General features: G+C 34.6%; 1 protein-coding gene across 1 annotated transcript; it reads right to left on the minus strand.

Moving 5' to 3' along the window:
• Positions 1–1,556: 1,556 nt before the first annotated feature.
• Positions 1,557–11,811, minus strand: LOC137819175 (ABC transporter G family member 36-like). The gene is made up of 23 exons (XM_068622946.1): positions 11,383–11,811; positions 10,818–11,192; positions 9,300–9,509; positions 9,094–9,178; positions 8,817–8,976; positions 8,648–8,724; positions 8,504–8,557; positions 8,056–8,146; positions 7,306–7,607; positions 6,246–6,844; positions 5,909–6,069; positions 5,697–5,806; positions 5,456–5,612; positions 5,210–5,365; positions 4,936–5,105; positions 4,052–4,384; positions 3,664–3,954; positions 3,486–3,569; positions 3,277–3,410; positions 2,960–3,187; positions 2,701–2,872; positions 2,220–2,474; positions 1,557–2,109 (listed from the first exon to the last, which is right to left on the minus strand). Exons 2-23 carry the CDS (start codon positions 11,174–11,176, stop codon positions 1,837–1,839), a joined length of 4,461 nt encoding a protein of 1,486 aa, XP_068479047.1. The 5' UTR covers positions 11,177–11,192; positions 11,383–11,811; the 3' UTR covers positions 1,557–1,836.
• Between the last annotated feature and the right edge of the window lie 737 nt (positions 11,812–12,548).

The raw sequence follows: 12,548 nt of genomic DNA on the forward strand, positions 1-12,548 counted from the left end.
TCTTCTTTGCCTCTGTGTACCTTTATTTATTTATTTTTATTGATTTTAATTACTTTATATTTATCGTGAAACTGAAAACAGAAAAAACTGACATTGGTAAGTATTTTATAAGAAAAAAACTATCATATTATTAATTCCCGTGAAAAACATAAATATGTGTTTTTTTTTTTTACATTGTGGGCAAGAACAGAGTGTTCTTTTATATTTACATAGAATATTAAGAGATTGTGATGGTGTGAGTAAGAACATAAAATTTGAAATTAGCAGTTTAGTTTTGAATATTTATATCAAGAAAAATAAATAACGTGTATTTTTCATATCTTAAAAGTTTTATAAAAATATTACATGTTAACTATATATGAAATATTAGTAGGTACGATTTAGAATAGTACTCATTTAAATTATTTTTTTTCTAGTCATGAAAAAAATATTAGGGATCAAATTCAATTTTAAAAATGTTAAAATTAAAATATATTTGTTTTACTAAAAATATTATAAACATGGTATTATATATATATAACACTCGTGGACAAGTTAAAAGGTGTTTAAACACTTAATTAAGATTTCATATTAAAGAATTAAATATTATATTTAATAAAAAATGAATTAAATGATTAAAAATGTCACACTAATTTATTATTTGAACATGTTTTTAGCGATGTAAATAAACCCTTGCAGATTATAAGTAATTATTGAAAATAATAAGAGTAATTGAATCTGATATCTATCCATTAGTCGAATCATAGAAGTAAATTGTTAGTGTGATGAATGTTTGAAAAGATAGAGCAATGCCTTGAAAATAATTGTTGATGCAAAGTGCACACATTAGGGGAACAACACATGTGAAAACGACCAATAAACATTATGCATTATACATGTGGTATAGGATACTCGCCTTAAATGTGGTATCGGATATACATATTAGATATTGATCATCTCTTAAATACAAGTACTGATACATATTAGATACAAGTACTGATACATGTACAAAACTCGTATGATAAGTATCGGTGAATTGTTTAATTCAAAAAATATTTATTGAATTTCTAATAATTCTAACACGATTTCAACATAATTTTAAAGATGACAAATACAATAATTTTTTAAAAATTTAATTTATTGTAGAAGTTGTTACTATGATTATAGAAATAAGAAACAAATTATTTTGAATCGAAATATCTTCTTGTCATATAAAGAGGAAACTCTTAATATTTTACATAAATTTTGATTGTCAATTTATATAATTTATAATGATATAATATATAAATCCATGTATTCGTGTCCTACATTTTGAAAATTACAGGTGTCGAAGTGTCTGTGTTAAGTAGATCAACTTTCTCAATACAATTCAACATCCTCTCTTTCTCTCTTTGCTGTTTTTCCTTCTCGTCTCTTTCTCCACCTTTTACATACCAAGAGCACCATTTGGCTCCATTATTTAATGCAACATTAGTTTGTCTCAATTAGACAGTAAAACTCATTTTAGGAAATTACAAAGTTAATCAGAGAAAAATGGCAATAGGCAAACAACAATATAGACTTTTCTTGACAAAGAGTTAATGCAAAAGAATTAGCTTTTATCTGTTATTGTTGCAAGAATAAAGCATAAGAAAATCTAACCTTTTCTAGGTACCAAACCAAACTAATAATAGCATGAATGACATGATTTACATTTACTGAAGAACCCTCTGCTAGCAAAACTATCGTGATCATCTATTAAGCTTATGAAATATGTTCCATAAATCTTGAGCATGGACTCCAGCCTCAGTTATTTACATACAGAAGTTGATTACAACTTGCCATAGCAGAACTTGCACATACAACATTGTAGCTCTTTTATCTTGATTGGAAGTTCAGTGTCTTGATGCAGAAGGAAAATACAAAGGCAAAGAAGGCAGTGAAAGCTACCAAAACTGCAGCAACTGGACCCATGAAGTCTGGTTTAAACCCGTAGTGGTTTTCAATATATCCTTTTACAGTGAAATTTATGGTACTTCCTTGCACAAAAATTGGGTCGTCTATGTCTCTATATTGAGAGATAATTAATCCATACACTGTCCATGCCACTGGACAAATCCAGTAATACCACACCCACCATTTAGGAATTTTCTGAAAAGGCAAAGTTGATAGAAGAGTTGTGTTAGCAAAGATTATGTAAGATATGTGTTATAGTGCTTATGCCTTAAAATGTGATAATAACCAAACTAGAAGGTACTCACTGGTCTTGGGATGAAGAAACCAGAGAAGAGATTGAAGAGTCCATAGAATGCTGCTGCAAAGATTGATGCCACTTGGTGGTTTGGTGTGATGGAAACAGTCATCATACCGTAATATGTGAAGTACAAGAAAGAGAAGAAGCTGACAAAGAAGAACCAAAAGAACTTCTCCACTTTCCATTCAAAGCCCACCATGGCATAGATTAGGAGTGAGTAATACACAGCTTGGACAAATACGTACGGTATTTCAGCAAAAACCTGCAATTGCAAATGCATTAGCTTAAGGATAACACAACAAGGTATGATAACAAGAAACAAATATTAGAAAATATTATTGTTCTTTAAAGTTATTAAGTGTACTTTAAGCCTGACTCAACCTCATAAAACTGACTTATCAGATGAGGTTTGAACCCACTTATATATTATGAAATATCTTAATCTCTAGTCGGTGTGAGATCTCCAACTAGTAAATCAATCCACCAACCTGTGCGAGGGCATAAGGCAGGGGAGCATACATTCCAGCAGCTCTTTCTCTATAGAACACTGTTCTTTCAACTGCTACTATTGGTTGAACAGTTTGGCAGTTGTTGATGCCAACAAAAATGACAGCAGCATACATTGCTCCAATGATCATTGTAAGGTCGCTTGAATTGTCCCTAAGAAAATATAACCAGAGAAATTAGCTAAAATTTAGAACTAAAGGTTGAAGAGTAGAGTTAGATTTCACAGGAAGCAAATCTCACCTATTTCCACCAATTCTCCAAAATATTGTCCCTATCATGAGGGCACTAGCCAAGGTGAAGAAAAATCTCACAAGATTATAATCTGGGCTCCTCCAGTATGTCAACCACTGCTTCCAGAAACAGGATTTGAATTGCCCCAGTGCGGATTGAGAGTATTTGGTGGGGAAATACAAATCAGTAGTTCCAGGTGGAGGTGTGCTTAGCTCCTTCACAAGGGCTTTGTTTCGTCTGTTCAATAAGCAAATGTGTCAGCTCAAACCAACAAAAGTATATAAACCATTTGACAATGTAGGCATTCTAATTGTTAGTTGACTCACTGAAACAAAGATGAAGAATTGTAGTATTCAGCAAAGTCCATTCCAAGCCTAACTTCAGCTGCTACAGAACTCACTTCTAGCATCCATGTTGCTGGGTTGTACATCTCTTTAATTTTTGGAACACCTGGAATTGCCTGTGAATGAAACTTGATGTTAAACCCTATGCTAAAGTACATGATCAAATGAATAGAATCACTTAGGTGTAATACCTCAAAGTATTCTATAATCTTGTGGGAATTTCGGCCTAATGGTCCTGAGTAGATCACTTGCCCTCCTCTTTTCATCAACAAAAGCTGGACCAAAAAAATTTCATTAATCTCCAAAGAGGCTATAGACGATACAAAGATAAGAAACACAAGATGAAATAGTTTATAGGTTAGTTGGTACCTCATCGAAGGCTTCAAAGATATCAATGCTAGGCTGGTGAATTGTGCAAACAACTGTTCTTCCCGTGTCCACAGTGTTTCTCACAGTCCTCATAACAATAGCTGCTGCTCTTGCATCAAGTCCTGAAGTTGGTTCATCCATGAAAATGATTGAAGGATTGGCCACAAGCTCAACAGCAATGGTCAACCTCTTTCTTTGCTCTGTTGACAACCCTGTAACTCCTGGAAGCCCCACTATAGCATCCTTCAGATTATCCAGCTCTACCAAATCCATCACTTGGTCCACAAATTGCTGAAAAGATAAATAAATAAATAAATTTTTAGTTCACCCTTCTATGAACCCTTACTAAGAGAAGAATAAAAGGGCTATAATGTTGTTGAGTACTTACTATTTTTTCCTCCTCACTAACTTCTTTTGGTAAACGGAGGAAAGCAGAGTAAATCAAAGATTCACGAATAGTAACTTGGGGTGAATGAATATCAGTTTGTTCGCAGTAACCAGCAACTCTTGCAAAGGTTTCTTGGTTCTTGGCAAACCCAGAGATTCTAATATCTCCTTCAACGTAGCCACCAGTTTTTCTTCCTGCTAAAACATCCATTAAAGTTGTCTTCCCAGCTCCACTAACTCCCATTAGTGCAGTTAGGACTCCAGGCCTAAAGGAACTGGTTACTCCCCTAAGCAGTTGCAGCCTATCTTCAGCCACTCCTTGTGCTTTCATTTCCTGTAAAAGTTATTAGAGTTAGAACATACTTTACAAGTACACAAAGGATTGTTAACTATGTAGCACAGAAACTCACACTCACACTGATACTCACACTGATATGACACGGACACAGACTCGGAGATACATATAATCTCTAAAATATAGGACATGGGGATACGGATCTATATATTATATAACTATGAATTATATAAATTGACAATAAATATTTATGTGCACGCGTAAGTATGTTTCAATTATTTTTTAACAGAAATATATTTTTCATGGATGGTTCAAAAGGAATTGTTACTTATTTTTGTAATCATAATAAAAGTTTATACAATAAGTTTGAGTTTTTAGAAAAATAATGTATTTATTTTTTTTAAAATTGTGTCAGAATTGTCAAAAATACAACAAATATTTTTTTAATTAGACACTTCACCGATACGTGTCTTACAAGTGTCGGTGTCTGTGTGTCCGACACATCAAAAATCAAAAGGTGTGTCCGAGCCTCATAGATTGTTAACTGTGCATATTATGAAATTATACTATAGAAGTAATCGGATCCTTACTGCAGGCATGTCCACGTAGTAATTAACAGTGTCAAAGGACATTGCAAGTGGTTGAAAAGGTAGAATCATTCCTCTTTTGGGGGCAACTCCAGTTGCTGAATCATTTGCTGAATCAACTTTTCTTAGTCCACTGGTAGCTTGGCTACCCATTCTCTGCATTGCCACTTCTCCTGAAATGATTCATATAACACAAACCATGTTACATCAATAAGTTAAGAACATACTTTTAGCCAGACCATCAAAGATTATTAACGTTGTGTGCTTTAACACTTACTTGAATTATTTCCATCAGCAGTAGATAATGATCGAAACATTGAATCTTTGTTGGACTGTGGGGGCCTTACAAGTCTAGGTTCTTCGTTGGTGTCTCCTCCAGTCTCCATTTCACTTGCATCTTCCTCAGAAATAATTGCTTGTTTCTTTCCAAGAGCTAGTGCACCAAACAAGAAAAAAAAAAGCTTTATTAAGATAGAAAGTGAAGCAAGTAGCTTGAAAGATTGATAGAAGTCAGAGCTCTTACGGTTAAGGTACATAAGTGCAAGGGTGAAGAGAACATTGTAGAAAATGGTATAAGCAAAAAGAGCAGCGGCTCCTATCCAGTACCATTCTTCTTTAGCAAAAACATCAAAGTTTTTTAGCACTGACAGACCCAATGTGGTAGTTTTATCCGAAGATGTCTGCAGTCAAAGACATGTTCAAGTTAGAAACCAATGAGTTTCTTCTTAGTGAGTTATATTCATGTTCATTTTTCCAAAATTTACCTGTGGATGCATCCACCTTGGAGCAAACATTTCATTCACAGCCAAGGAATTGAAGGCATATGTCAATGGTGACACCCAGTAAGCCCATACCCACCAAGGAGGAATTTCACCTGTAACCATTGAGCATGTATGTGAGCACATTCTTTGAACAAATGTAAGTATAGAGTCAGTTTCCAAAGGCTTTTGCTTCAAAAGTTTGGATTGTCACTCACGTTTGGGAAGGATGAAACCTCCAAGTAGAAAAATAAGAAGGAGCATGAGAGCCCCTCCAGTGTTGGCTATAATCATTGTCCTGCACACTCCAGAAATGACCCTAAACATCCCAGCTGCCATTTGTTGGATGAGAAACACCACCAACAATTGCTTGAAGAACCTAAAAGAATAGGCAAGAAAAGGCTCACTTAGTAATTATAAATACATCTCATATTTTGCATCAATGATATTATACAATGAACTAAACTTGTAGCAAAATCTTGTTAGGTTGCTATGTAAATGAGTCCAAATGTACATGCAAATTATGCAAAAAGAAAAGAAAAAGCAGGAGTTTACCTGCTAGCTTCAGGAGCAAATCCTATGGTGTAGTAGGTGACACCAACCCAAACAAGAGACTCAAAAATAGATATGGGAATACGCAGCAAGAAATTGGGGAGGGTGTAAGTCCAAGCAGGGTGGAAAAGATGGTCTCTGTGCTTGTAAAACACGGGAAGCCTTCCAATTGTGAGTGCTAGCTCAGCAAAACCATTAAACATGTTCATGATCATAGAGAACAAAATTGCCCCAATGTAAAGTGAAGCACCATCTTCACTATCTTGGTGCATTTCAGTCCTCAAGAACAATGTTGCAGATATGATGGCAATGATGATAATTTGGACTGTCTTGAATATGTAGACGAAGGAGTTCCTCTTAATCAGCAGCCACTCCTTGTCCCAACATGCTTTAAAAAGATCCATTGTGGGCACAGAGCCTTTACTGTATACAAGAGCTGCTTTATGTGCACTTGACTTATCAAATGGAACAGATAACTCACTCTCAAGCCTCGTTCCAACATGGAACCGCTTGAACTTGTTTGCAAACTCTGTCACTGTAACATAACGGTATGGTTTGTTTTTGTCTGCCCAGTATTGCTCCTGGTCCTTCCTTGAGGTAACCTGTTCAAAATTTCCAATTAACATTGTAATTTTAGTTCCCCTCACACTGTTTTTCAAATTAAGACAAACCTATTCTAGAAAGTTAAAGTAGGAGAGAACAGATAGTGTTTTTACTCAATCATTCACATAAAAGTTTCAGACAACCTGCTCCATTATACAATTTGTGATTCATGATATGAAAAAAATGGTATTTTCATTATTTCATACAAAAAAAAACTGAAATTTTAGGCAGAGTTGTAGACTGTTACAAGTTGTCAATGTATAACTTCTCTAAAAGTTTAACTTTATACAGAAATTGTGAGGTTTTGTTTTTCAGTTAACACGTGTCATAAAAAAATGTTCCTTGCATGATTGGAATGTGGCAGTAAGTTATGGGCACAAGTTATATAGTATTTGTTAAGCTTAAGTACACAAGTCATGTGATGTCTTGTTTTTTAAGGTATGTGATATGATGAACACACCTCTTGCAAGAAATCAGCGGTTCCCTTTCTTTCGGGACAGCGAAACCCACATGACTCAAAGAATTCCACGATGTGTTCACGTGGACCTTGGTATACAATCTGACCCTCAGAAATGAGGATGATGTCATCAAAGAGATTGAAAGTCTCAGGAGCAGGTTGAAGAAGGGACATTAAGATAGTTGCTTCAGTGAGGTGCACAATCTGCTGCAAGCACTTCACAATCTGAAAAGTTGTGGAACTATCAAGACCCGTTGATATTTCATCCATGAATAGTGTTTTTGTGGGCCCAACAATCATCTCTCCTGTGTAATCAAATCAAAGCTAAGAAATCAGAATAGTTCAGATAGTTAAGCATTAGATATTATCTTCATTTGGATTCTCATAATCTATCTGCATATACACAATGAGTTCTAATTAAATAATACATTTTTGAAAGTAATTATTCAAAACCAGAAACTTTTTAATGACATAACAATATAAGTATTCAAAAGATAAAATAAAAAGTAATCTGAATAAACAATGTTCTTGGACAATTAAACAAGAGTTTGGTTGGCAAAAAGTCCACGTGGCCACGTTCTCTTAATCTTAAAAAATTGTGTGGTTGAGAAATTCTATATACAACTTGTAGCCACCTTCCAGAGCATGATTAAAGATAGTGTTGGACTTGAAAACATTATGAGCAGATACAGATAAACTTTGATGTTATCAGTAATAGTTGTTTTATTTTTTGGACATTTTAGTCCTTCTAACCTGTGGTAACACGCTTCTTTTGGCCACCTGATACACCTCTGTGCATTTCATCACCCACTATGGTGTCCTTGCAAATATCAAGCCCCAATATCTGTTTCACACAAGAACAATAATGATTCATTAGAACATTAAACAAATCGTTCGCCACTGTCACTAGCCACAATTAGTTGATTATAAAATGTGTAATGTATGAGGGCAGTTAGGGTAGTTCACATGGCCACTAGTCATGCTCTGATGGGGACCTTCTTCAGCCAAAATACATGTTGACATCAGTCAACATTGCAGGGTAGGTGAATTGAAATTCTTGACAAGGAAAATTGAGTTTAATAACTTGGTGGGGTAAATACGTGGAAAGTTGTTGAGAACATTTCGTACTAACTCTGCCTCTTATTTCCATGCAAAACAAAAATGTTTGAAAAAATTTCAACAAGAAAAAGAAATTACTTACTTTGAGTGTGTAGTCGGTGATGAGACTGCTTTCTGTTCCTTCCATTGCAGTGGCCTATAAAGCAAGAAACAGGTTAGAACACCACCATGGATTAACCAAAATTGAGATAATTGTTGACTTTTATTATTACATAATAATAAATACCTTCATGAAAAGGTCAACATCTGCTTCTGGAAATATGCCAGCTTCCTTTTCCCTTCTAGCAAGCTCGGTTAATAGATCTACAATCATATTAATTAAGACAAAAATAAAAATTTTAAGAAATTATTTAACTGGGAAAAATGGGTTGAAGAGAAAATGTTGAATTAATTACCATATCTAGTCCCTACTCCTAGACATCTAGCTGAGAAATCCAGTGTTTCTTTTACAGTCATTTCTCCAACATGAACATCATTTTGGCTAATATATGCTGAAGTCTTTCTTGGCACAAACTCATCAAGTTTGTGTCCATTGTAAGTGATTTCTCCTTTTACCTGTTTCATCAAAACCAGTAATTTATAATTTATCATCATTTATTATTACTATTCATCATCATTTTGTTATCTATGAAGAATAACTTTTTAAGTAAAAATGATGGGGTTGGAGTCTACCCTCAATTCAGGGTCTAATTTTCCGGCCAATGCCAACAAAAGGGTCGTTTTCCCTGAAGATGGGGGGCCTAATAAAAGGGCCATCCTGCAGAAACCATGCAACAAAAAAACCATATAAGACCAACTAGACTAAATTTTTTTTTATTTTGCTAAACATTATTCCAACCACACTATATACTATTTGTATAACAACTTGGGATTGGTACCTTGATGGTTTAACAATGCCAAAGGCATTCTTAAGAATAGTGAGCTTTGTCCTCTTAGCTGTACTAATCCCACAAATACCAAAAAATGATTCAAGAATGTTCAATGCAGAGTTTGGCAGGGTTGGCAGAGCTCTGCTGCCGACAAAGGAATTTGCCTCAACAGTCAAATTTTGGAACCTCACTTCTACTGTTGGAAGTCTGATCCCGACCCTGGAATTAGTAAAACAAAAAAGAGATAAATAACAAAATGTTGTACTATTTGTAAGTAGCATTATTCCAATGCCCAGAATAATTGAATCATGTAACAGTATTAATTTGTCTAAGGAATAGGTTAGCTCCAAAGATGGTTTTACCTTCAGCAGCAGTCCACTCAAGTATTAGGTTTGCAAGAGCAATAAGGTATTGACAGAAAAACAATATTAGGTGTGATTTTTATTCGATGCCTACTTTGGTTTTACAATGTGAAGTTTGGACTGACACTTGATTTTCGAAGGTTTAAGAAAAATAGCTTTGACAAAAATCTTAATTAATGAAGTACTAAAGTTTAAACTACATCTGCATTGATATTCATATGTAGATCTGGTTCCCCTCTACTGTGCATAGCACTGACATGAAATTGTCCTTCAACTTTTCTTAATAAGATGGCAAAGACACATTCAACATGATGATATGGTGGGATATAATGAAAGAAACCACAAAGTATAATCATAAGAGAGAGTAAGATTTTCTAAATAGAGGGGTTTCTTGATATAACAGATTGAAACTATAACCTATTTCATCTTTATTTAGTTAAGCCATAAAAACTTTCCAGTCTTGTTTGAGCTTTGAAGCCTGAAATCTGATTTTTTTTTTTGTGTGTGTGGGTTACTTAGGCAGGGAAGAGGGAACAACACATGTGAAAATAAAAGAAATGTTAGCTCCCCTTCATCATCAGCAATTTCATCCACTCATTAGGTTTGCATGAAAAGTATGGTATTGACATGAAAAATAAAGTATTAGGTATGCTTTCAATTGGATATCTACTTTGTTTTGACAATTTCAAGTTTGAGATATGATGCTTGATTTTCAAAAGGTCTTAAAAAAGTAGCTTTGACAGAAATCTTAATTAATAAAGTATTTAAATTTAAACTACATCTGTAATAATGTTCATTTGTAGATCTGGTTCCCCTCTACTGCATAGCACCAACATGAAATTGTTCTTTCATTTGATTTTATCTTGATCAAATGACAGAGACGTGTTCAAAATGATAATATATGGTGGGATAAAATGAAAGAAGGCAGAAAGTATAAATAATCATAAGAGAAAGCAAGTTTTGTAAATAGATGGGAGTTCCTTGATTCAACAGATTGATTGAGACTAAAAACATATTTAATGTATTTCTAGTAAAATCATCAAAGGGTTTTCTAATTCAGTTTGAACTTTGAAGCCTCAAATCTGATTTTTTCTTTTTTGGTGAGTGGGGTAGGTAGGTGAAGAAGTAAAAAGAACAGCACATGTGAAAGACTAACTAGACTCACTTGTCAGTTCTGTTTCTGAACTTCTTGAGGAACTTTTCATTGTCTTCTTCAGCAACCTTGAAAATCTTGTCAATGATTTGCTGCCTATCATTCATGTCCAGCTTGCGAACATCAATTTCCTTGTGCAGAATTTGGTTACCAGGTTGTTGATCACCACCCTCGGCAAAGGTTTGGATGATGCTCGTCCTTAGCCTATCATAGGTGGGGAGTTTCTCTATGGCAGCCCATTTGAGAGCCTCCTCATCCTCATCTACTTGAGAAGTTCTGCGAGAATACCTTCCACTGGCAAACACTTCCTCCATTTTCCAACTTGATCTGCTTATGCTCCTGCTTATGCTTCTGGTGAAATTCCCATCCATTTTGCCTCCCCTTGTTCTGAAACACGCTCAAAGTTAAACTCCACTCAACAGCAAAACATGGTTTCACCACTTTCTTCAAAAGGGTGTTTCACTAACTCAAAACAAGCACTAAAGGACATAAACAGAACACCCTCTTATTCATTTTCCTCTCTTCACCATCCCTAACCAACCAAAGAGAAAAAACATGAAAGAGTATACAAACTTACATGACACCACAAGGACTAAAAGAATCCTCTCCTCAAGCCAAGGAGCTTGCACTCTTTGAAGAGTATGATTCTTCCTTCTCCCTCTTTCTTTGCTTTCTATTCTCACTTCATGAGAGTGATTCCGAGATATTGGCCAAGTAAGCTGAACTGATACCAGTTATGGCTTTTAGTTTCTAGATGAAACGAAGATATATATGTATATTGTGGGACAGGGTGGCTCTACAAGTTGTGGAAGAATTGTTAAATCCTATTGCTTTCTATCTTGAGGAGAAAAATAAGGGGTACCCTTTTGTTATATATTATAGTGTATATATATATAATAATCAAAAGCACATTCCTTGAGTTGAATTGTAACCATAGTAACAACAAAACCCGTTCAAACATGACCAGCGTTTCCGCTTTCGCACCAGCTTCCTACGAATGCTTCTTGAAAGCATATATTACTAACCTTTTTTTCTTAATAAAGAAGTCATAATTTTCCTTCCCTCTGAGTTAAAATCTTGCTTCAAGGAATCAAAGAACAATTGTACCACGTGACTCCACTGAGTATTCGGGAAACTCATAATTTGATATTGAGTTTGACCAGTGAAAATATTGAGATATTTTGCAGCAGATAAAAAAAATGCAGTAATATCTAGATAGGTGACAGTAACTGTTCCAAATTCAAATTTGTTGATACTGTCAAATGGAATGGTTATTTTTTCTGATTATTTCCACTGCAAATCAAACAATAAGACATGAATAAGAACATGGTAAATGGATAAATTATCTTTGTGGCATTCCTTGCTCGTGTGTTTTTTCTTTAAGGAAAATGTTGTGTGTGAAAAGTATATGTCGAGAACAGAACAGTAACACATGAACTTTAACCGAAGAGATTGAGTAGGAGGAATTGACATGTGAAGTGTGTTTGAGAGGAAATAATGTGTGTCTTGTTTGACCAAGTTATGGTTTTGCAATAATTGGAGAAAGAAAACAAAAGGTCTTTTATGGCTGCCAAAGTCTAAGGTGAGATGGCCCTGTGCTTTCCACCATCCCTGCATGTATGTTTCAAAATTATTTTATTCAAACTTCTGCTTTCCTAATAAATCTGAGTGAATAACTACTTTGTCTTTCAACATAACTATAATAAATACATAAAAAAAATAATATAATAATACTAAAAGAAA

The sequence above is a fragment of the Phaseolus vulgaris genome, chromosome 10 (assembly GCF_000499845.2).
Source record: "Phaseolus vulgaris cultivar G19833 chromosome 10, P. vulgaris v2.0, whole genome shotgun sequence".
Lineage (NCBI taxonomy): Eukaryota > Viridiplantae > Streptophyta > Magnoliopsida > Fabales > Fabaceae > Phaseolus > Phaseolus vulgaris.